The sequence below is a fragment of the Phocoena sinus genome, chromosome 17 (assembly GCF_008692025.1).
Source record: "Phocoena sinus isolate mPhoSin1 chromosome 17, mPhoSin1.pri, whole genome shotgun sequence".
NCBI lineage: Eukaryota > Metazoa > Chordata > Mammalia > Artiodactyla > Phocoenidae > Phocoena > Phocoena sinus.
Window position 1 is genome coordinate 38,812,027 of NC_045779.1, and position 23,924 is coordinate 38,835,950.

The 23,924-nt window shown below is 40.5% G+C and overlaps 2 protein-coding genes across 5 annotated transcripts in view; one reads left to right on the forward strand and one right to left on the reverse strand.

Annotated features, from left to right (window-relative positions):
- The window catches only part of INTS8 (integrator complex subunit 8), a 66,086-nt gene extending 50,744 nt beyond the window's left edge, over window positions 1-15,342 (forward strand). The window contains exons 27-28 of one of the 2 annotated variants that reach the window (XM_032609759.1): window positions 1,325-1,444; window positions 15,002-15,342. In XM_032609759.1, coding sequence (XP_032465650.1) covers window positions 1,325-1,441 — 117 coding nt within the window. In that variant the 3' untranslated portion in view covers window positions 1,442-1,444; window positions 15,002-15,342. Of the gene's footprint in view, window positions 1-1,324; window positions 1,524-15,001 lie in introns of those variants that run through there. The other variant, XM_032609758.1, reaches the window with a different exon arrangement.
- Window positions 1,450-15,980, reverse strand: CCNE2 (cyclin E2). 3 transcript variants are annotated; one of them, XR_004346431.1, is made up of 13 exons: window positions 15,954-15,974; window positions 14,975-15,014; window positions 14,786-14,882; window positions 14,645-14,698; window positions 13,558-13,709; window positions 12,152-12,287; window positions 9,804-9,950; window positions 8,425-8,520; window positions 6,793-6,927; window positions 4,746-4,857; window positions 3,830-3,987; window positions 2,173-3,179; window positions 1,450-1,937 (listed from the first exon to the last, which is right to left on the reverse strand). XR_004346431.1 is itself a non-coding variant. In XM_032609760.1 (12 exons), the coding sequence occupies exons 2-12, from the start codon at window positions 14,986-14,988 to the stop codon at window positions 3,066-3,068; spliced, it is 1,215 nt and encodes a 404-aa protein (XP_032465651.1). In that variant the 5' UTR covers window positions 14,989-15,014; window positions 15,946-15,980; the 3' UTR covers window positions 1,670-3,065. The 3 variants fall into 3 exon arrangements, 2 of the variants coding, with proteins under 2 accessions (XP_032465651.1, XP_032465652.1); XM_032609760.1 differs by having other exon boundaries at window positions 1,670-3,179; window positions 15,946-15,980; XM_032609761.1 differs by lacking the exon at window positions 9,804-9,950 and having other exon boundaries at window positions 1,670-3,179; window positions 15,954-15,979.
- Window positions 15,981-23,924: the final 7,944 nt, after the last annotated feature.

Sequence of the window (23,924 nt, forward strand, 5' to 3'; positions counted from 1 at the left end):
CTCTGCCTAGTTTTTTAAAGCTCTTTGATCCAATACAATTTGACTTCTGCCGTCCCCACTCTAACTGTTCTCAAGGGTCACCAAATGCCAAAGCCAGTGAATACTTTTCAGTCTTTATCCTGTTGTTTACACTCCTTCCTTCTTGAAATTCTTTATTCCTTTGGCTTCCCCGGCATTTTTACTCATTTCTTCTCCCTGACTCTTCTGCCTTTTCTTCTTTGTGGGTATTTCCCTCTGTCTACCCCTTAAACTTGGTTTTCCCAAGAAGTTAGTCCTTGGGTATTTTCTGATTGCCCTACATTCTCCCTAGGTAACCTCATCCCCTCATGGTTTTGACCACTACCCATCTAGGACGTGTTATTTCTCTCAAATATCTGGCTCCTATTTCAATTTCTGTCTTATACTTTGAACTTTTATAGCCAGTCGTCTTCAGGATACTTTGTCTGAAATAACTCTAGTTATACCCCACTACTAGGTTTTTCCACATGTATTCTTTCATGTGGAAATGGCATCATCCGCAGTTCCTCCTACCCACTAACCTAACTGATGATCATTTCTGGATAGTCTTAGCTCCCTTCAAGCTACCTATCAGAATAGTTCTTGTTGTTTAAAAAAAAAAAATATATATATATATATATATAGGAACTTCTTTAAACAAAAGGTAATTTTAAGGTCCTAAAACATGCTCTCACAAAACACTCCATGGCAGAATACTATTATGGATTTTTATCAGGCTCAAGTATTTCTAATCATGAAAGAGAAGGGTCACTATATATTATACTGCTGAGCAAACTAGATATATTTTACGTATTAAAAAAGTGAAGCCCTGAAACATGAATTTTGATATTTCAGGTTATTTTGTAGGAGCCTTAATTGTAAAAATGTGTCAGATTACATGTAGAGTTTATTTACTGTTTTTTTTAAGATACTTTATTTATTTATCTGGCTGCACCAGGTCTTAGGTGCAGCATGTGGGATGTAGTTCCCTGACCAGGGAATCGAACCCGGGCCCCCTGCACTGGGAGCATGGAGTCTTAGCCACTGGACCACCAGGGAAGTCCCTTTACTGGTATTTTTAGTCAAATAAATTTACATGAATTTACTTAATGTTACTGAAGATAATTCCACAAACTATGGTTCAGTAACTGATCTTTTCCTTGAGTGGCTCCAGTCAGTCTTTGTTAATTTCTTCTACACCTCTTAGCATCTACAATTAGAGGTTCAGTTTATCATTGTTAGCAAGTAGGTAGTTTTATATTTTGTATACTAGCAAAACTTTGTTTTTGACCAGACCTCTAATAACATCACTTTTCTGTTTTGGAAGATCAAAGCCATCGGCCAGACAGAATTGAACGCAAGCAACCCAGAAGAAGTGTTACAGCTGGCAGCGCAGAGAAGGAAAAAAAAGTTTCTTCAAGCAATGGCAAAACTTTACTTTTAAGCAGTTAGTTAAAATTTTTTAACTTTTATTTTTTAAACAATGGGCTAAAAATAAACTATTAAAAGATTAAGTTTATATAATACATATTTACATATTTAGTGGCGTTTTCTTTTCAGACAAAATACTGAAACATTAGTTTAAAAACAAAAACTCTACAGAAGACTTCACACCATAACAATAGCTTAAATTTATAATTTCTTCAAAGGAAGAAGAGATTCACATGTCCAGTAATAAACTAGTAATCTAGTATAATTTTTCTAATCAAATCCATTTTTGAGGCTGAAATTTCATTTTTAAAAAACTAAAATATTTATGTAGAAGTAGCTATATACAGCAAGTTCTTATGTCAAGGTTTTGTTTTTTAAATAAATAGATTTCTAGGAGTCGTATACATTTACTGCTTTTCTGCCTTAAGAAAATACAAGTTTAGGTCAAGTGTTAAGCTTTATCACTTTGACACTGTCCTTAACTCATAATGTAGGAATTTAAAAAGGACCTTAGCAGTTTTTTTTTTTTTTTTTTTTTTTTTTATGCGTTACGCGGGCCTCTCACTGTTGTGGCCTCTCCCGTTGCGGAGGACAGGCTCCGGACGCGCAGGCTCAGCGGCCATGGCTCACGGGCCCAGCCGCTCCGCGGCATGTGGGATCCTCCCAGACCGGGGCACGAACCCGCGTCCCCTGCATCGGCAGGCGGACTCTCAACCACTGCGCCACCAGGGAAGCCCCGTGGACCTTAGCAGTTTTGCAAACATAAATAAAGCCTTAGTCACACTAAATTGAGATAACCCTAAAGATTTTTTTTTTAGAGTAATAAAGTGACTTTCTCATATAAATAGTTTGAAAGGGTACTTAAGTTTTTCGCCCAAATTGTGATGTACGAAAAAGTTATTATAAAGCAACTTATACGTCAAAGCCCCATGTAGGAGCCACAGCATTTATCTTGTTTATAATTTCTTTGGCATTCCCACTGTTTAGAGCACAGTTTAAACACCATGTTCATCTAAGATTTACTGGTTAAAAATGTTATGGCAAGGCAAATAAACATAGCCAAACAGATTAAAGTTCACCATTTTTAAAAATTCAAGTTTTATAATAGCTTGCTACAGCAGCTATAGATAAATTAGTCACCTTATTACAAAACTAAACCTTTGTAAACAAGATTAAATTTTATTTTCAAGAACCAAATTGCACTAGTTAAGAGTTTATAAATTTTGAGAATCTAAAAACTAGATTCAAAGTACTGTATCACTTAATGTACCCTGTAAGGTAGCATTTATCTAGTCAAAAACTCCAATGATGAAATTCCTAGTTTATCAAGATAAACATAGTAACACCGTATCAAAGAAATTCTTGTCATGAATCATGGCTGGCTTCTATCCAGTCAATGTTGGGAATGAAGTCATCTTCGTAAACAAGTCCTGCTGTTTCTTTAAACAGCGAATATAGGAGTTAAATTTCCTCCTTAGTGCCAATTTTAAGTGGTTTTTTAAGTCAGAGAATGCCAGTGAAACTTCTGAATCGGCCAGGACAGCCACAGCACTATTTTCCTGTAAGACTTAAGTAGTTAAGTTCTATGAAATGCTACACAGCACTTCATCACTTCCAACTTGTTTGCTCAGTTAACTTTAGTGTTTTCCTGGTGGTTTTTCAGTGCTCTTCGGTGGTGTCATAATGCCTCCATTGCAAACTGGTGACAACTGTCCCCCCTTTCTGAAGGTGTTTATATAATTTACTTCATCCTGTACATGTGAAGAAATCATGCAGAGATTAACAGCTAAGATAAAGCATTGATATGGTAAAACAAAGTCAAACAATACTTCTGTGTACTAATTTGAGACTACGTAGGCCTAATATAATCCTCTCTTTATGTGTTTGCAACTGTGATTAGTCATATTTTAGAGGTTCAACTGCCTGCAACTTGTATTTTTAAAAACTCTTACCTGGACTATTGGCATTAATCTTGAGACACTTCATAAATCTTGCTTTGACTTCAAAGTTATTTTATTAGCTTTTCTACATTTTTTTTTTTTTTTTTTTTTTTGCAGTACGCGGGCCTCTCACTGCTGTGGCCTCTACCGTTGTGGAGCACAGGCTCCGGACGTGCAGGCTCAGCGGCCATGGTTCAGGGGCCCAGCCGCTCCGCGGCATGTGGGATCTTTCCAGACCGGGGCATGAACCCGTGTCCCCTGCATCGGCAGGTGGACTCCCAACCACTGCACCACCAGCGAAGCCCAGCTTTTCTACATTTTGAAATCAGTGTGCCCACTGGAACTTTCTATCCCCTACCATCTTATATAACTGCTTGAAATATTATTCCGTAGTAGCCTTACTATCAGTTTCAGTGACTTACCAAATAGTAAGACCAAAAAACTACAAGAAAGAAACATACCAGCATAGCCAGATAATTTGTATGTGTCTGTATATTGTGTCTGTCTTCCATAGAAATCTTCTTAAAAACCTTCAGCTTCACTGGGCTAGTACTTTTTACTATGCTGACAAAAGGCACCATCCAGTCTACACATTCAGAAATGTTGTCCCATTCCAAACCTAGATAAAGAAAAGTTAGAAAAATGTGAAGGTTACATCAGAAACATATGCCTACTTATTTGCTTGTGCTTCATAATTTAAAGATAGTTAATTTAAAATTCATGTAAAAAAGGAAACCAAAACAAGCACATAATATAAACCAAAATCAACGAGTTTATGTGGGATTAGCAGCTGTAAACTACTGTATATAGGATGGATAAACAAGGTTCTACTGCATAGCACAGAGAACTATATTCAATATCCTGTGATAAACCATAATGGAAAAGAACATAAAAAAAGCATGTCTCTATATGTATAACTGAGTCACTTTGCTGCACAGCAGAGATTGGCACAACATTGTAAATCAACTATACTTAAAAAAAATTAAAATAAAACAAGTTTAGCAAGTCAAAACAGACTATCACTCTCAAATATGTTTATAATGTGACTATTTTGAGGGAGAGAAAGACTTAGAGCTTCTTAGCCAGTACCTGCTACATAGGAAATTGAAATTGTCAAAACCCAAAGAACTCTTTAATGCGGAGCTATAATTATATTGACTAACTTCAACTGGATTTAAATTCCATTTGACCTTATTTTTTGTTTGTGGATATATATTGAGGATTAGAAAGTACTTCTAATAGAAGGGAGGATAATCGCTAAACTGCTAACTTTTTTCCATTAAAATTTTAAGTTCTTGTTTAGCAGGATGCTAAGTTCAAAATAGTCCCTTTAAAATTTGTGAATGGGTAAGAAGAGAACAAAATATACTGTCTTACCTGAGGCTTTCTTAACCACTTCACGAGAGGTAAAATGGCACAGGGCAGCAGCAGCGAGTATTCTGTACTGGAATTCTAATGAATCGATGGCAAGAATACACAGATCTAAAAGCTAACAGAGGAAAAAGTATAAGAATTTAGGAGAAGGATGAGTACTACACGTCTCTACTAAACATCAGTCAGCTAACATTTTAGATTGCTTATGATGTGGACCATATGCCAAGAATTGCTAAAACTACAGGGATCCAAAGAGAAATAAGCTGCCACCCTGCAGGAGGTTCAATCTTGTTAATAAACAAGTAAAGGATTGTTACGATATAGCATGATGTGTACTATTAGGAAGCGCACCTGATCCAGAGTGGGGAAGACAGGGAAGACTTCTGCTTAAATGAGTCTTAAAATACAAGGTAGCCAGGAAGACTGGGAGGTAGAGAGTGTTCTAGATATAGGAAACAGAATTTACAAAGATAAATGAGAAAGGATTACTTTTCTTTGGAACTCAAGTCAGAACATGTAAGGTAAAAAATATGACATAAGGAATATCTTTCCTTCATTATTTTAAAAAAAGGGGGTTGCTGGAGAGGCATGGCCTAGGTTAGATCATAAAGGGTCTTTAAGAAGTCAGAACTTTAAAGTTCTGACTGATTATTGAAGTTACTAGAAGATTTTAAATCAGGGAAATTACATTTTAAGAACAATCCCTTAGACTGTGGTGAAGCAGAAACACAAGAAGGGAACATGTTTCTAAACAGATGAGTTGAGAGGTAGTACAATCCAGGCAATAAGAGATCTGAACAACGATCAGTGAAATTATGTAAAAAGGTTAGATTTCAGAGGTCTGAGGTGATACCTGTCCAGTGAAATAAAACTTGCTTTTGTCCCCATGGGTCCAGAAGACAGAAACACGAGTAGAGGAGTTGGAAATGAATTATTACTATTATATACCTCTAGAAGCTTTCCACACTGTTTATCAGCTTATCAAAGGTTTGCCCTATCAAAAGCGTTTAGCTGCCTAGGATAATCTAGGATGCTAGGAAATCTGAGGGAAAAAATTAATATGACTTCATTAGAAAGTTCTACAAAATGAACCAATTCTAACATATTTACTGGTTCTCCAGTTTTAGTGTTCATAATGAGTTTACTAAAACACAAGTTGAATTTCAACGTAGGTTACTTGAACCCATCCAGAGTACCACAGTTTCTTCAGTTCCATGTGTAAGATTTTCACATCCTACACAGAATAAGAATCTGGGTGTTCTTCACTTATATATGGCAGGTACAGCAGCCTTAAGATCCTACCTATGAGAAGTAGGCGGGAAAGAACGGTACCCTCCTCCTGTAATTACTTTCTTAGAATATTTGTTATACACTGGCCTAGGAAAGTTTAATTTAAACTTAAAGTTTTAAATAATGTTATAACTAAATTAGGTGATTTTAATTTTAACACATAAAATAGGTTCCCTGTGTATTCAAATATGAGTGTAAGATAATTTTACAGAATAATTTCATACTATTATAAAACCTAAAACAACTGGCTGAAAAATACCTTTCCCCATGTTACATCAAAAAGAGGTATTTGGGCTTCCCTGGTGGCGCAGTGGTTGAGAGTCCGCCTGCCGATGCAGGGGACACGGGTTCGTATCCCGATCCGGGAAGATCCCACATGCCGCGGAGCCTGCGCGTCTGGAGCCTGTGCTCCGCAACACGAGAGGCCACAACAGTGAGAGGCCCGTATACCGCAAAAAAAAAAAAAAAAAAAAAAAAAAAAGAGGTATTTAACTCTCTACCTCATACTCCTAAAGAGTAAAAAGTGCTCATAATATATTTAAATGCAAGTTTTAAAACTTTGTTTTCTAGAATTTTCAGTAAGCAGTGTAAATATTGGGGACAGAATTTTATGCATCAGAAGTTTTGTTCTAGTCAATTAAGGAATGAATTTAATTCAGTATGCTGTCATTTTGTTGTGTTGCCTATTTAGCACTATAAATACCCTAAACAAAACCTGTAATTAAAAACATTAGCAAATATTCAATAAAAATATCAATACCTGAGCTATTTGAATGAACTTTTCCTGAGAATACTGAGGTAGAAGAACTTTAGGAGCATCTTTAAGAGCATCAACTTGGAGGAAGAGATTTAGCCACGAGATGACTGTTACAGGACAAAGTTCCCATTTTAAAGCCTGTTAATGAAATTAAAATGCCTGTTAATAAGTGTAGGTATATATACCACATTATATAGGTACTTCCTTAAATAGTCATTTAAGAAACTTTTTGCTTTGGGCATATTTCTTCCTATTTTCATAACTATTTATATATAGATACCTCACAATCTAAAGCTGCTTGTGTTTTAGTCTATTATTGATACAGACCCCTTTATTATTCTCTAGTTATCTTTATTGACAAAGTTCCTTGGACCTATTTTTCATTCCTACTTTTCTCATTTCTTGCAGCCCCTCATCTTCCAAACGTATTCTTTATTGCAACTGCCCTTTTAATTTTATTCAATAACTTCACAGCTAATCCCATTCAGATCTCCGAAGAACTGATTCTATACTTTTTCTTTATGTGATCTATAATGGCTTCTGTTCAACATGTAAAAGCTAAAAAAAAGACAAATCCTAATTTATGATTCTCTCCATGAAGCCCTGGGACTTTACCATTTATAAGTCAAAAATAATTAGGAGAGAACAGAGAGTCTTAATGCCTGTAGGACCACCCAGAGGACTCCATCTTCCCATTATATGTCCTCCTTATACTATACTTCAGGCCTGAATCTGTATAACTTTGTTACTAGAACATTAGAACTATATTCAATGTCTTATAATACCCTATAATGGAAAAGAATCTGAAAAAATATATATATATAAAACTGAATCACTTTGCTGTACACCTAAAACTAACACAACATTGAAAATCAAGTATATTTCAATAAAAAAATTTCTTTTAAAAAGAACAATATCAGCATGCCAACAAGATCCCATTCTTACAGAGCTATCAATCTGAATGTTTATAAACATAACAAATTTATATTATAATGTATACAGTTTATAGATAATCTTGTAAATGAAAGTCATATTGATTGTGTTTTCTTGTGTCCTATTTATAAAACCAGGATGCTCAAATTTCATAACATACTTTCTAGTAGCTAACATTCACCCTTTAATCTCTAATTCAAGGCCCAATTAAACATCTTTTTTTTTTCCAACTAGCTCTTTACTTTCTTTTTTTTGTTTGTTTTTTAACATCTTTATTGGAGTATAATTCCAATTAAACATCTTAATGCTTCTTTACCCTTCTATTAAAAGCCTTTCCCATGCATATAGAAAAGAAAAAAGGCAGTGAAATAATTCTCATTCTCCACCTGCTGGAAGAAGTGGAAAATCAGAACTAAGATTTGAGAATCACTGTTGGAACTCATTTATATACACATGATATGCTAACTACCTATAAGTTTCGAAAGTGTTGTTAAACACTTTTAAATTAAGAAATAATATTCTCAATATAGGAGAATTGAAAGATACAGAAAAATAGAGTTTACAGGTTAAGCAAATTCCCCTCCCATCTTAGAACTGGATCCTAATACTAAAATCTCAGTTTTGACTACTTAACATTGTAGTCTTTGAGTTTAGTAAATTACAGTTATTAAATTGCAACTAGAAATAAAGGTACATTATTACCTTTAATATAATGAGTTCCATCCTTAAGATATCCTCTTCACTGCAAGCACCATCAGTGACATAAGCAAACTCTTGCAGCTTAGGAGCGTAGATTTCCTTTAAAATAGATTTAATTAGTATCAAGCACAGTTGAGAGTGAGATTAAAACAAAAGAATTATATACAAACCAATCTAGGCTTCATTTTTAAAGGACAAAATGATTATAAATCTTAATAAAATAATTCTACGATAGCCAAAGCAACCTTACCTTTAAAGATATTTTTCATACCTGGGTATCTAAATTAGCCAACTATATTGATTGAAACATTTTTATAGAACTGATTTTGAATCTTCGTTAATAAACAATTAGACTATTTTAACCAGTCATTTCAGTGACTGGTTAAAACGAAAAGCCAAACTTGTTTTAGGATTGCCTAGTATATCAGACTAAAACAAGATACTCAACAAACAAGGTCTAGAAATTGAAAACATTAACTTTATCCTAGTACAAAAGTATGGTTATTCAAACAATAATTTGTGCAGTTTCGTTGATGACAGGTCTGTCTTAACAGTTCAGAGAATAACAACTAGAATGACCAGAGGAGTAGAAGAGATGTTGCCACAAATGAGAACAGGCTAAAGATCAAGATTTCAGTCTAGAAAGGTATCTGAAACACACCATGTGATTTCAGGTAAGGATATACTGAATACAAACTTATTCATCAAATTTGGCAGAATTTGGGGATAGCCCTTAAGGCTCAAAAGAAAAATGTGGAAGAGGAGAAAAATACACTTAAGGAAATTAATGCATGATTCACAGTCCCTCTTCTACCCTCAAAACAATACAGGCTTCAAAAATTTCAGATGAAGGTACTAACGATATCCTTATGTGTTGAATTTAAGAAAAGTAGATTGAGATCGTGTGAAGGAAAATCTCAGGCAGGAAAGGTGTTTCCTTCTATCCTAGCACCATCATCAGATATAAAAATACTAGGCTGGATATAGACCATTATTCTAACCTAACATAGCATTTATTGCATTTGATTGGTTAATTAGGTTTCAGAGACCATTTTATTGAATCCAAGTGCTATAACTAGGTATAGAGAGACAGCATTGGTCATTTTGTTTGGCACAGTTAGCCATGGAACATTTCACCTAGATACTAGTTCTAGAATCAAACCAGGGACTTATAATAGGCTCAGATACTTTGAAGGGAACCATGATAATTATCCTTCCACCCAAATCATAGTGTTCAGAAAATGTATTGGAAAAAATTCACTCATCTTTCCTAAGGATTAACATATCAAAAGTGGTACATCGTATTCTCTGGGATTAATGAATTGGTTAAGACAAAAAAAGTTTGCGGTAAATATATCCATGGATAAACTTTGAGAACTTACCTCAAGTTTGGAAGCAATGAATAATGAGGTAATTCCAATGAGTTGAAGCATGTTTTTATTTATATCCTTTTGTGTCAACATAAATCTATCAAAAAAGTCTTGCGCAAGATAAAATGTTTCCCTATGAAGTGTGTATACTTCACACACCTAGAGAAGAATCCATTTAAATATTATTCCATTAATTTCTCCAAATTAGAAAGTTACCTCTTAGCATACCAGATTTCAGAACACTTTCTGAAGTCCAACTTGCTTTTTAGGATACCAAAGCTAAAATGGGGGAAAAATTAACATGTGCTAATAGGATAAACCTATTACAGTCCTCTTAGTTTTATAGGTTTTTTTCACATAGACTTACTGTGTTTATTCCCAGATACATTTACACTTGCTGACTATGGCTGAGTACTTTTTTCCTATTAAGCTTCTAATGTTTTTTAAATTAATTTTTATTGGAGTATAGTTGCTTTACAATGTTGTTAGTTTCTACTGTACAGCAAAGTGAATCAGCTTTACGTATACATATATCCCCTCTTTTTTGGATTTTCTTTCCATTTAGGTCACCACAGAGCATTGAGTAGAGTTCCCTTGGCTATACAGTAGGTTCTCATTAGTTATCTATCTTATTCATAGTGTCAATAGTGTATATATGTCATCTAATTTTTATTGATGCCAAATGAGTAAGTTTTTATGCTTAGTTTATACTCTAATAGTTCCAACTGATTCTCTTCATCATTCTAGATATACATTTAACGACAAAATGACAACTCTGTTCCTTTCAATGTTCTTACATCATTTAAGAATTATAGAAGAAAACTGAATGAATAACAATGGTGATTGACAAAATTTTTCTTATTCTTTGTTTCTGACTATAATGGGATTCCCCTAATGTTTCACTATTGTTATTAATAATAAGTAGTATCTGTCATTTCCACACTTAATATAGGGAAAGCTTTTAATTCTCAAAATAACTTCATGAAGTAGGGAGGAAACAGGGACAGACATACATGAGTTTCTAATAAACAATGTGTTAAGGAAATCTATCCCTAGTTTATTGCATATTAAAAAATCAGGAATGTATATTGAATTTCAAAAAATATCTTTTACATCTATGATATATAACCTTATGATTTTTCTCCCGTAAACTATTAATAGATTTTCAAATGTTGGACCATTTTTGCATTCCTAGGTTGAAAGAAATACTAAGACAAAGTAGAGTTTAATGCTCTGCTGGATTTGATTTATTATATTTGGTTTTGTATATATAATCATATATTTAAGGGAAAATAGGGATAAATTTGATAGACAACCACTGAATAAAAATCAATGTAACATAAAAAGGCAAAATAAAATAACATCAACATAATTGTGCTTAAGTTGCATCTATGATCATTAGATATTCAGAAAAGTCAAAATCCAACTACATTCTTGTACACACGATTGAAACATAATCTTCCCTTCTAGTCAGAATAAGGAATAAGACGACCTGACTCAAAAGGACAACAGTTTGCAGTCTTAACGAACTTTTCTGATAGCTTCTGAGATCTATTCTGCCGTGTGTTTCTCCACCAAAAAGCCTGTGGTAGTTCCCCCTTGGAGTTCATTGTCTCTATCTATATTAAAGACAGGGAAACTACAGAGCAAATATCCAGGGGTTGGGGTAAAATTAGTTTGTTATCAATATAAATAATCATTTCAATAATTTTAGAGATTCTTTCAGAATTATTATCCAGAGAAAGGGAATGGGCCTAAACAAGAGAGGGCACAGATATTTAGGGCACAGGCATTTAGGGACTTCTGGATCACTATTATTCCTTTAGATTAATGGTACAGCTCATTTCTGAAAGGAATAGAGGGATATAACAAAAGCAAGCTACATGGAGCCTCGAGGGCTTAGGGCTACTGGATATTCAAAGCCTCCTTATCATTTAGGATATAGAAATTAGGATTCCAAATCATAATTTGATTTTGGTGATGAAGAAAAGGACTTCTGAGGGTCCTGAAGCCTAGTCCTGGTTCTTTACATTGCATAGCAGAATTCAGAACCTTGTCAAATTCTGTTCCTCTTGAGTATCCTTGGCACCAGGCACAGTGCCTAGTACACAGCGATACTCAGATACCACAATTTCTGAATTGGGTTTGGGTTGTATGGGACCTAGTGGCTGTGTCCTCATGATTTTGCTCTTATCAAGCAGTCATTTTCCATTTTGGTATCCTCAACTACAGTGAGTAGCCCCCCAGAATGGCTCCTGGCAATAGGTAATATACCATGAAGGCACATGGAAAGCATATTTCTGTCTAAATGTTTTTCCATCATACAGACAAAAAAGGAAATTTGTATTGCTGGAACATACCTCTAAAAGCCAGTCTAGAAGTATTGACCTCATCTGTGGTTCCAATTCAGAATGCAGAACTTCAAAATGTTTGTCATGAACATATCTGGTCTCTTTTTTTAACATGTTTAGCCAAACATCCTGTGAACATCCCCAGCTATGGAAAGGGGCAAAATAAGTGTGACCTACATAATATACAAGCTACCTGTTTCACATAGAGTAAACTCAACTTTCAAACACTGAAATCCAACTTTGAATTAGAATTTGAAAGGACAACCTCTTAAAGTAAATCAGGAAAAATTGCTACTTTTAGAAACCATTTCTTTAGCATGAAATTATACAGCAAGAACTTGGACTATGAGAATCTAAATTGACAGATTTCAAGAGTGCTTTTTAGTCCCGATCTATTTATAATTTACAAAGGCACCTGTTTAAGATAACGATGTTTTCTCAAGAGCAACACTAAAAAAGTAAATATTTAAAGCATATGATCCCAGCAGAGACAGTCTCAATCACCTCCAAACAGATCATCACTACATTACAGTGGGGTTAAGGTGGGACAGTATGGAGAAGAGGAAGACTGGTGAGTTTAAATGTATGAGTCCATTAATTTGCTTATTAAAGCCAAATATAAGTTATTACACTACACATTTTATATAAGTTGTACCTCTTGGTCATTCATTAACTAGAAAAAGTATAGACCTTAGGAAGTAGGCTTGGTAAGAAAGAAAAATAGCTGATCTATCAAATGAAAATGCTGTACATGTTAAAATACTTCCATGTTAACAATTTAGATAAATTATTTAAACTCCATTAAAAATGTGATTCAGGGTTTCCCTGGTGGCACAGTGGTTAAGAATCCGCCTGCCAATGCAGGGGACACGGGTTCGATCCCTGGTCCGGGAAGATCCCACATGCTGCGGAGCAACTAAGCCCGTGCGCCACAATTACTGAGCCTGTGCTCTAGAGCCCGTGAGCCACAACTACTGAGCCTGTGTGCCCTAGAGCCCATGCTCCACAACAAAGAGAAGCCACCACAATGAGAAGCCCGTGCACAGCAATGAAGAGTAGCCCCCGCTCACCGCAACTAGAGAAAGCCCGCGCACAGCAATGAAGACCCAACGCAGCCAAAAATAAATAAATAAATAAATCATAAATAAATAAGGTGACTGAGTTCTTCTGATAAGGCTTACGGTCTTCAGCAAGCAAGTGAAAATAATGTTATAGAATCAATGTTTTAAATACCCATGTCAGTTGCAAATGGCATTACTGTCAGATAAAATAATATATGCTTAAAGACTAGTAAAAAAAAACAGTTTTTCTACAAGTTTTTCGAATAATGAAAGCAAAAAATACCTCAAAATAGCACCATATATTACATCAGTAAATTTTAATCTTTGACATTAAATTACTGAAATTTTTCTTACCTTAAATCAGGCAAAGGTGAAGGATTAATGAAAAGATTTTTAAATCTGTAATTTGTAAATCTGGAGAAGTCGCTTGTTCCTATTTCTTTGTGGGGTGTTTCAATGATAATGCAAGGACTGATCCCCCCAGATAATACAGGTGGCCAACAATTCTGTCATTTAAAAAAAATAAAAAGAATATCTTTGTGAAATAGACAAACCAGCTTTTGTCTTGGATCTTTTATAAATGAAAGCTAATACTTCTAAACAGTCTACATTTTCCCCCAAACACCGTCCTTAGCTAACATTGCTGACTAATTTAAGCTGACATACATATTTTATAAATAAACCATATAGCTCATTTCAATCTTCATAAAGAGTAACAGGTAGGATGTTTTATACAAAATACAATTCTGGAAATACAAGACGTTAGGTACTGAGGGAGAGGAGAAACAACAAAACACGTGTGTAGTCAAATATTAATCACTTTCAAGATTATAAAATTTTCCCTCTGTATTTAGCAATAGTGGCCAGGGCACCTTGTTTTATAGACAGCTACCCCCGCCCCATACTCGTTAAGGCCTTTTCCACTACTTTCAAATACAGGAAGACAAGACCTTTAAAGTGGAAACAATTACTTAAATACTTAAAGGACACTTTCGCCAGTCAATGCTGGTTTCAAAGAGAACCACTGTTAACAAAGTGTCTTCTGTACAACACATAGGAAGAATAGGTGGCAAAGGGCTGGGTGCCAGTCTGTCAGTGACCTCACATCCTATTTATGCCCTAGGAGCAACCATCAGGACTCTCCACTATAGTCAGAGAGGGAACAAAGAGCAGTCCATTGGACAGATTAGGCGGGCCCTGGTGCACCAGGCAGCTCCTAGAGGGAGGGATTTACAAAGAGGAACCAGCTGCGTCAAGGCTTACTCTGTAGCTGTAGTAGGATTCAGGGACATAAAAACCACCCAAAGACAAGCGCCTTCCTGCTGACCTCGAGGGGCATTAAAAGTGTCAGAGGAACCTTCCTATCACAAAGCAATAACACAATTCTATTCTTTTTTGTCCTACATTTGTTTCCCCCAAACCTAGCCCAGTTCTGCATTACCCTAATCTCATACTGATGTTTCTTGATGACCTCCTCTTTTCTTTTTTTGACATCCTGGAAAATAGAAAAGGCCATTGTTAAACTAAAGTCCCTGCAAGGAATTTTCTCTTTCTCCTCTCTCTCTTCCCCCCCTTAACTCACCTGGGCCGTTTTTCTCTTCTTGGCCTGAATTATCTGGGTTTCTTGTGGGGAATCCGTCTGACTGGGCTGGGGCTGCTGTTTAGCTTGTAAACGGCTACTATAGAGTTTTTAAAAAGGAAGTTTAATTAGTGACGCATTTCAAAGGCAGCAGCCAACTCTGAAACATATTTCCAAGACAAATAACGTTACCTGCGTCTTGACATTCTCTTCTTTCAGGTGTATGAAACCTCTGGAGGTGAGAGGAAAAACCAGAGTCAAATACATTGTCATCCATACTCTCCAAGTGCCATTCAGAGGTTATAACTAAGTCCCTCAGGAGATGACCTGAGCCGTCTTACCACGATGACTTATGCAGTATATTAGTGCATGATTTCGGACTCATGCTTTTGGACACATGCCTGCATTTCCTCAACGAAATGAACAGCCCGGATGAGAGCGTCTTCAGAAATTTGCAAACCACCCTCAGCGCCCGGAAAGCGCAGGGAGGCAGATGGGTCTCTTCTGCGTCCTGCAGTCTCTCCCCCGGACAGCCCGAGTGGGGCTTGGGCAGCGCCCCTACTTCCCCCCTCCCATCCTGCCCAAGCCGCGGGGAGAGGGAGTTGTGGAGGCGAAACACTGTGGAGAAGCCGGTTCCGCGCCAATTTGGAGAGTGGCGGTGGCGGGGAAGCAGGGGGCGGAGGGAACTTGTGTCACGTCCTTCAGTCTCCTTTCCCTCCTTCCCAGCCCCACCGGACCCTGCCCATCGCTTGGAGGGGCACCGGGACCCCGACTACAGATGGGGGATGGGAGTGATGGAAAGGGAGTTCAATTAATAAAGAGGAAAACTGGGCTTGTGGGGGAACTTTTCTCCCCGTGAAGGAGACCCAGACCCCCATCCTCTCTCCTGCGGGATAGCTCCCCAAATGGGGATGGCAGAGAGAAGCCCCTAGAATGAGGGGCTTTTCCGTGGCCTCCCACTTAGGGGCAGCCCTCCATCCACCGCCGCCTCCCAGGCCCCCTGCCAAGGGTCCTGACAGGGACGGATCGCGGGGACCCATCGCCCCCAGATGCCTAGTTCTCAGCCCTCCCACTTTTCCTCCCCTAGGCTCCCGCCCGCGGGACGGATCGGCCCTGAGGGGGGGGCTTTCTCTCCTCCCGCATCCCGCCCTACGCCCAAGCACCTCCTCACCGCCAGACCCGCTACCGCTCGGCTCTCAGCTGGCGCCGGCGCCAACCCAATATATAGGCCGGGCCAGGCCCGCCCCGCACGCATGCGCCTCAGACTGACACCTCCGGACAGTGCGCTCCCCTCCCCCGCGCGCCAGTCCGCAGGCCCGCACGGCGCACCCTGCCTTGAGTACGCGCCCGCCCACCTCGAGGGGCCGCACAGCCGGCTCGCCTAAGCCCTCGGTCCGCGGTCACCTGAACTTCACCTGCCTGTGCGGCGGGAGGGAGTCTCTCAGAGGCTCCTCCTCCGCAGCCCGGCTCCCCGCCGCTCGGCTTCATCTCCCGCCAGTACGTTTCTGTCCCCTCCCTTTTTCAACTCTCGGACGCCGCGGGTGTCAGGCCGCGGCCCGGCCGCGGCGTACGGCCAAGTGGAGGCGGCTCGGGCGAGCATAGCGTGGCTAGGAAGTGGCCATGCCTTGGCGCACCCTGGCTGTCCCGCCTAGGCCTCCAAGAACCCGGGTTTTCTGAAGAGACTCGGGGACCACCGCCCCTGCGGGAGGAGCGCAGCGTTGGCTGGCGAGCTGGCCAATGGGAGGCGAGGACTGCAGCACAACGTGGAGCGGCTGCAGAACGTAAACACAGCCGGGCGCGCGGCTGGCCACGTGTGTTCCCGCGCGCCACCTAGTCTCCTGGGACTACCGGCAGCCGGCTGTGGCACCCCAGGGCAGCCATGCTCAGGGATGCCTGTCGTGCACTTTGCTCCAGCCCGCCGACCGAGGTACGTATCAACCCTGTTTTCCCGCTCTCTTCTCCGCCGAGCCGGTTACCCTCCCCGTGGGTGGGTCATCCGCACCCCGCCGCCCTAACACTGCCTGGCGGCTTCCCACTCAGCAGTTCCAGCGCAGGAAACGCTCGCGCCAAGCCGCGCGCTCCCTCTCTCCTCTCAACCTCCAATTCTGGGGCCCCCAAGGGTAAACACCTCTCCGGAGCGGGGCCGAGGGTGGCACTGCCCCTTCCGCCAGAGAACAGTGGCTCTCTGGGGGTCACGCCGGGCGGGGAGAACGGTTCCACCACGTGCAGTCTCGGATCCCGCCCCGCCGCCGCCGCCAGCGCGCCCTGCAGAGCCCGCGCGAGCCGTCAGCGCGGGAGGGAGCCGACCGCCCCCGAGCTGTAATGGGAGGAGGCGGTCCGACGCGTTTCCCTCCTCTTCCCCCGTATCCAAAATTTGGGTTCCCTCGCTGCCTCTACTAACGCCCCGGCCAGTGCGCACCAAGATTGGACATCTCCATGCCGCTGATACTCCGCAAACTCGGTTTGCGGTGGGAGCAGTGGGGCTGGGGGACGTCGGCGGGAACAAAGACCCCCGGGGCGGAGGAGCCTTGCGAAGGCTTCCTTGAACCCGCGGCAGCTCGGGCCGGAAGCGGGCAGGCCGTGTTTGTCTCTCTGCCCTGACTCGAGTGAGCCGCTGGGAGAGGCCGGGGAAACCGGGCCGCCTGCGCGGACCCGGCGTTGCGGCCCAGGCGGGAGCCCTTCCCGAGATGCACCAGGAGGCGGCGGGGGGACCGTCCCGGGATCCCCGCCCTGCGCTTTTGTGTTGCGCCGCCCGTGCGGGGCTCAGAGCCTAGAAATAACGAGTGCTCTTTGGGCAAAGTCCTCTTTCAAGATTCTCCCTCCACAGTCTCGCGGCACCGGCACAGTAATTGTTTTTCTCCCAGATTTACGCATGAGGAAATAAGAGTCTTGCTCAAGGTGACATGGAATCAGAAAAGACCCAGAATCTTGTCAGTCCGAAGAAACGTCATACTATTTATGATGCTTTGACGGCTTTCTCGGAGGGGTGAATTGGCTCTTTTTTGTAGTCACCTCAAAACGCCATGCTGTTCCGGTGTAAAGCTTAGAGAGCTAACAGCGTGATAATAAGAAATGGGAGGCTTTCCAGCAAGCGCGGGTGACCTGAACATAAGCAAAACTGGTGGCCTCCATGAATGAATTTGGTAGTCAAACCGAAAACCAAGCTTACAGTGTTGATGCCCATCACTGGGCCGACTAGTAGATTACGTGTAACTGAGACACCGTGATTGGAAGTGTTCTTTGAACAATGCCGTTGACTATGAAATGAACAGGGTGCAATCCTAGTAAAGGAGACGTTAAAAACAATCCTAAGACTGCTTTGTGTGGAAACGGACAGAGTGAATTCTGCCGTATTACAGGTACCTGGTCACTGGTCAACTGGGACTAAAAAGAACATGTGCTTACCTTTCAGATGGAGGGAACTTCCCATCTTGCTCTGGCTGTAAGTTATTGGATCCCTCTGAGCATGTGTTTCCTCTAGAAAAGATAAGAGACTCGTTTCAAGGGTTGTTTCAAAGATTAAATTTTATACTGTGTATAGAGACCCTCTCTTGCATGTGTACCTGTCATAGAGCAGATGCCAAGTGCTATCTTCACTCTCTTATCCACCCCCCTTACTCATTTATACCCATAGAGATTAAGAAGTAGTTTTAAGGATCCTGAATAAAACAGGAAGCTGAATTATGAAATTGCTGTTTCCCAGAGTTTTGTTCTTGTAATTGTCCTCCTGGGTACCTATTTTAGGTATCATCTTTCAATATGTTTTCTTTGTTTCATATTTGTATATGTTCATTTTTAGCTCCCTCTTCTTCTACTCATCCCAGTTTTAAAATTCACTTACTTTGAAATGTATGAAATCCCTTTATACTTGTAATAATTTTAGAAACCTTGGCATTTTCTAAAGTATACTTTCTCCATTGAAGATGCAAAGTTGAAACACCATGGTAAATAAAGTATTGGCCTCTACAGTGCTCTCATTTTCAGGAAAAAGAAAAAAAAAAAGATTCTTAGAAGGACAGATATTTTTTAAATAAATCAGGCCCAGCCCAGTTATTTCTTGTTTCTGCACCTTTTCTATGCCATACCTTCTCTATGAAGCCTTCCCAGACCTCTTTCTCTGTGCTTTTCAGTCATGCTCACCTCCCAGGACAATAATTACCAAATAAAATGTCTTTTATCTCCAACTAGGCCTTGGACCTTGTTTTGTTCATTTTTTTTATAGCCAGTACCCACCAGTTCAGAGGCATGCATACATAAGAGGACCTTGGTAAATACTGAATTGAATTATGGATAAGATATCCCATTATAGAACTTTAATTCTGTAAGGTTAGAGTGATAGATGAAAATTATTCCCAATTAATATTAGGATTTTTAAAATTAATAAACTGTTTCTTAGAAAAGTTTTAGATTTACAGAAAAATTGAGCAGGGAGAACAGAGCTTCTATGTAGTCCTCTACCCTTCCCCACCACAGCACAGCTCCCCCATTATTGACATATTAGTGGGGTGCATTTGGTACCATATGAACCAATGTCGATGCATTATATTATTATAATGCAAAGCTAATAATAATTATTAAAGTCCATATATCATTGAGATTTCCTTAGTTTTACCCTAATGTCTTTTTACTGTGGCAGGATACAGATACCACATTTGGAAGTCATGTCTCCTTAAGGTTCCTCTTGGCTGTGACAGTTTCTCACTCAGACTCTCCTTGTTTTTGATGATATTGACAGTTTTGAGGAGTACTGGTCAAATATTAATATTTTGTAGGGTACCTTTCTAGGGGAATTTATCCAAAGTTTTTCTCATGGTTAGACTTTCTCATGGTTAGATGGTTATGGGTTTGGAGGAAGAAGATCACAGAGGTAAAGTGTCATTTTCATCACATCATATCAAAGGTCCATGCGATCGTCATGGTTTATGGCTGCTGACATTGACCTTGACCACCTGGTAGTGTTTGTCAGGTTTCTCCATTGTGAAGTTGCCCCCCATCCCCTACCCTTTCCATACTATACCTACTCTTTGGAAGGAAGTCACTGGGTACAGCCCACTCCTAATGAGTGGGATGTTATGTTCACCCTCCTTCAGGGTGAACATAATTGATTTGGAATTCTTCTGTGTGTGAGATTTGTCTCTTCTCCCCCGTTTATTAAGTCATTCAATGATTTATTTATATCTTCATCTTGTTGCTCAAGTTGTTCTCTCTTTGGTCAGGGTAATACCTGTTTATTGTTATAGGGCTGATTTGAAGTTAAAACTGAATGTGGCTAAATGATAATCAGCATTTCTCACGTAATAGGAGAGGAATAAAACTTTTCCTCCCATTTGATTAGACTTGCTTATTATCCCTATTAGCCAAAACACAACTATAGGAGAAAAATCCTTCCAAATTTTAATACTGGATTGCCCATCAGACTGTTCCTTTTATTGCCTCATCAAGGACATTTTTCAGTAAACTGGCTTCATGATTTACATGGCAAGTGGTGGTACAATGACTCCCAGTGTAGTTTGGTGCCGCTGCCTTGATTCGTGCTAGGGCACCAACAGTTTTATATACCATTGCACTTTCGTCATCAGAGCAAACATTAACACAGTGAAAAACACAAATGTCTTAATTTTATTGTGAAAATAGTTGTGACCTTTTGATCCCCCTGAAAGGGTCTTTGAGACCCCCAGACATCCATGGAACACACTTTGAGAACTGCAGACCTAGTTTCCAAACCAGAGTGCTGGGAGTCATCTTAGGCATTCCTTTTTTCTTTTTTCTGAGCTCCATAATTACAGTTAGCACTTCCGAGTAAGATGTTGTGAAGCTCTACTCTGAGCTTTTACATTGTATTGGCTCCTGTAATCCTCCACCACTGTGAACCAGGGACTGTTACTGTCACTCCCACTTTACAGATGAGGAAGCCAAGGCACAAACGTAATTTGCCTGAGTCCCATAGTAGAGTCTGGCTCCAGCCCCCCACCCCCCCTCGCTGTGCTGCCCCCAGTTACCATCACATCATTCCCAAATTCTCTTTTTTTCCTCTGCCTTAGTTCAGGACTCCATTCTCTCAACTAGTGCAGTAATCTCCTAACTGGTTTTCCTGACGTGTGTTGCCCCTTCAGTTCTGCCTTACAGTGTATCTCCCAAGCTCTCTTTCTAAAGCACAGATCTGCCCACGCAGCCACCGGCCTGTTATGGATCACTTTGGGTTAAAGGCCAAAGACCCTAACTTAACACACAGAGCCTCTCGATCCCAGGAAGTCCACCTGGGTGCTGTTCTGCACATCCCTGCCTTCTCACTTCTGGCCTTTGCACCTGTACCTCTCCTCCTCACCTCCACTGTCTTCCCTAGGTAACTCCCAGGTATCTGTTAATATGCAAATATGCCTTCTGTAGAAGCTGTCCTGCCCTGCACGAGGGAGGGCTCTTCTCTGCACCCTTTCCAACGCGCCCCTCTCGTTCTTGCCGCTACCACTGCCCTTCCAAGGCTGCTGGGAGCTCCTGGGGGCGGGGGCCGCCTCCGTCGCTGGGACCCTCACGCCGGGCCTGGGGCCTGGCTGACCACAGCGCCCTTTGTGGGATGAATGGCGGGGGCAGTAGAGGTGTGCTCACAGGGGGCGGCCCTCCTAACTAGACTCCAGTAACCGCTCCCTTGATAGCTTTGCAGCTGGCACCTTGGCGGGCCAGCAGGGCCGCGGCTGAGCTCTGCCCTCTAGAGGCGGAACTGTTCCCGGCCTCGGAGGCTGCAGAAGCACCACGGAGACTAGGCCGAGAGCGCTGGCTCTGCGGCAGCTGTCCTTGACCGCCATCTCAGAGGGAGGCCCTTGAGAAGGAAGGCATCGTAGGGTGTGAGAGCTAGAGGGCACCCTAAAGACGATTGGTCCAGCCCCCCCACAGGGTTCATGACAGTCCACCGTGCGAAGAAAGAACAGGGATAAACGGCAGCGTTGGAAATCCAGAAGCTCCGGGTGGAGGTTGAAACAGGCAGGGGGGGCGCTGGTTGGCTCAGCCTGCTCTGGGCCAGGCGCTGTTGTCGTTAACTGCAGGGCGTGGACAGTCCACAAGAGCTTACATTCTATTGGTGTGGGGGACGGAGAACAGATGTGTAACAAATAACTATCAGTGAGCACTATGGAAAAGGTAAAATATTCTAACAGGAGAGAGGGGACTACTTAAGCTGTAGGGGGTAGGGAGGGATATGGGATGGACTCGAAGAGGAGGCGCTATTTTACCTGGTGCATTCATTAATTCAGCAAACACTAGGACATAATATGTAATAAGGTAAACAAAAATTCCTGTCCCTTCGGAGCTTAATTCTAGTATGGGGGGGCGGGGCATAGAAAACAAACATGTCAGATAGTAATAAGAACTCAGAGGAGAAATACAGGCAGCGTAAGGGAAGTGATGCGAAGTACTGTATTAGATAGATGTTCAGGGACCTCTCTGGTGTGACAGCTGAGCAGAGAGGCTGTGCAGTGAGAGAACAAGCCATGCGGATGCGGAGGAAGAACATTCCAAGCAGGGGAAGCTTGGCATAGTTAATGGACAACAAGGAGGTCAGGATGGCTGGAATGGAGTGTGCAAGGGACAGAGTGGGAGAAGAGGCAGCAGGAGGAAGCGTTTTAAAATGATCAGCGTGACTGCTGTATGGAGAATAAATTCTAACGGGGATGGTAGAAGCAGGGAGACCACTTAGTAGACCAGTCGGTCCAGGTGGAAGACTGGTAGCTTGGAACAGGGCGTGGTTGCAGGGTTGCATTCAGGACATATGTTGAAGGTAGAGCTGAAAGGATGTAGTGATGGATTAGATGTGTGGGATGGAGACAACCCAAAGGTGAGCACCTAGATGAACGTTTGTCACTTATTGGAATGGGGAACATGAAGGGAAAAGTGGCTTTATGGCAGGATGAAGTCAAGAGTTGGTTTTTGACAAGTTAAATGTAAAAATGTAGGAGGAAATTTTTATTATAAAAATTTTAAATGTTCAGCAAAATTGAAAGGATTTTATCATGGGCACCCATATACTCACTACCTAAATTTCATCAACATTTTGCTATGCTTGATCTCTCCATCTATCCATCCCTCTTCCAGCCATCATTCCATTTTATTTTTTGATGCATTTCCAAAAAAAAAAAAAAGAAGTTGGGGTTATCAATACACTTACCCATTAACAGACTTGAATATTTGTTTTGTTTTTTTTAAATTGAAGTAGAGTTGATTTCTAATATTAGTTTCAGGTATACAACATAGTGATTCAATATTTGTATAGCTTATTTAAAGTTATTATAAAGTCTTGGTTATATTCCCTGTACTGTACAATATATCCCTGTATTTATTTATTTCATACATAGTAGTTTCCTCTCCTCTTCCCTCTCCCCACAGGTAACTACTAATTTGTTCTCTGTATCTGTGAGTCCATTTCTATCTTGTTATATTTATTTGTTTTATTTTTTAGATTCCACATATAAGTGATAAAATGCAGTATTTGTCTTTCTTTGACTTATTTCACTAAGCATAATACCCTCTAGGTCTATCCACATTGTTGCAAATGGCACAATTTCATTCATTTTTATGGCTGAGTAGTATTCCATTGTGTGTATATATATATATATATATATACACATCTTCTTCATCCATTCATCTGTTGATGGGCACTTAGGTTGCTTCCATATCTTGGCTATTGTAAATAATGCTGCTCTGAACGTTGGGTTGCATGTACCTTTTTGAATTAGTGTTTTCATTTTCTTTAGGTATGTACCCAGCAGTGGAATTGCCAGATCATATAGTAGTTCTATTTTCAGTTTTTTAAGGAAACTCCACGCTGTTTTCCATAGTGGCTGCACCAGTTTACATTCCCACCAACAGTGTAGCAGGGTTCCCTTTTCTCCACATCCTCACCAACATTTGTTATTTGTAGACTTTTTGATGACAGCTATTCTGACAGGTGTGAGTTGATATCTCATTGTGATTTTGATTTGCATTTCTCTGATGATTAGCGCCGTTGAACATCTTTTCATGTGCCTGTTGGCCATCTGTCTATCTTCTTTGGAAAAGTGTCTTTTCAGTCTTCTGCCCATTTAAAAAAAATTTTTTTTTGATATTGAGTTGTAAGAGCTATTTATATATTTTGGATATTAACTGCTTATCGGTC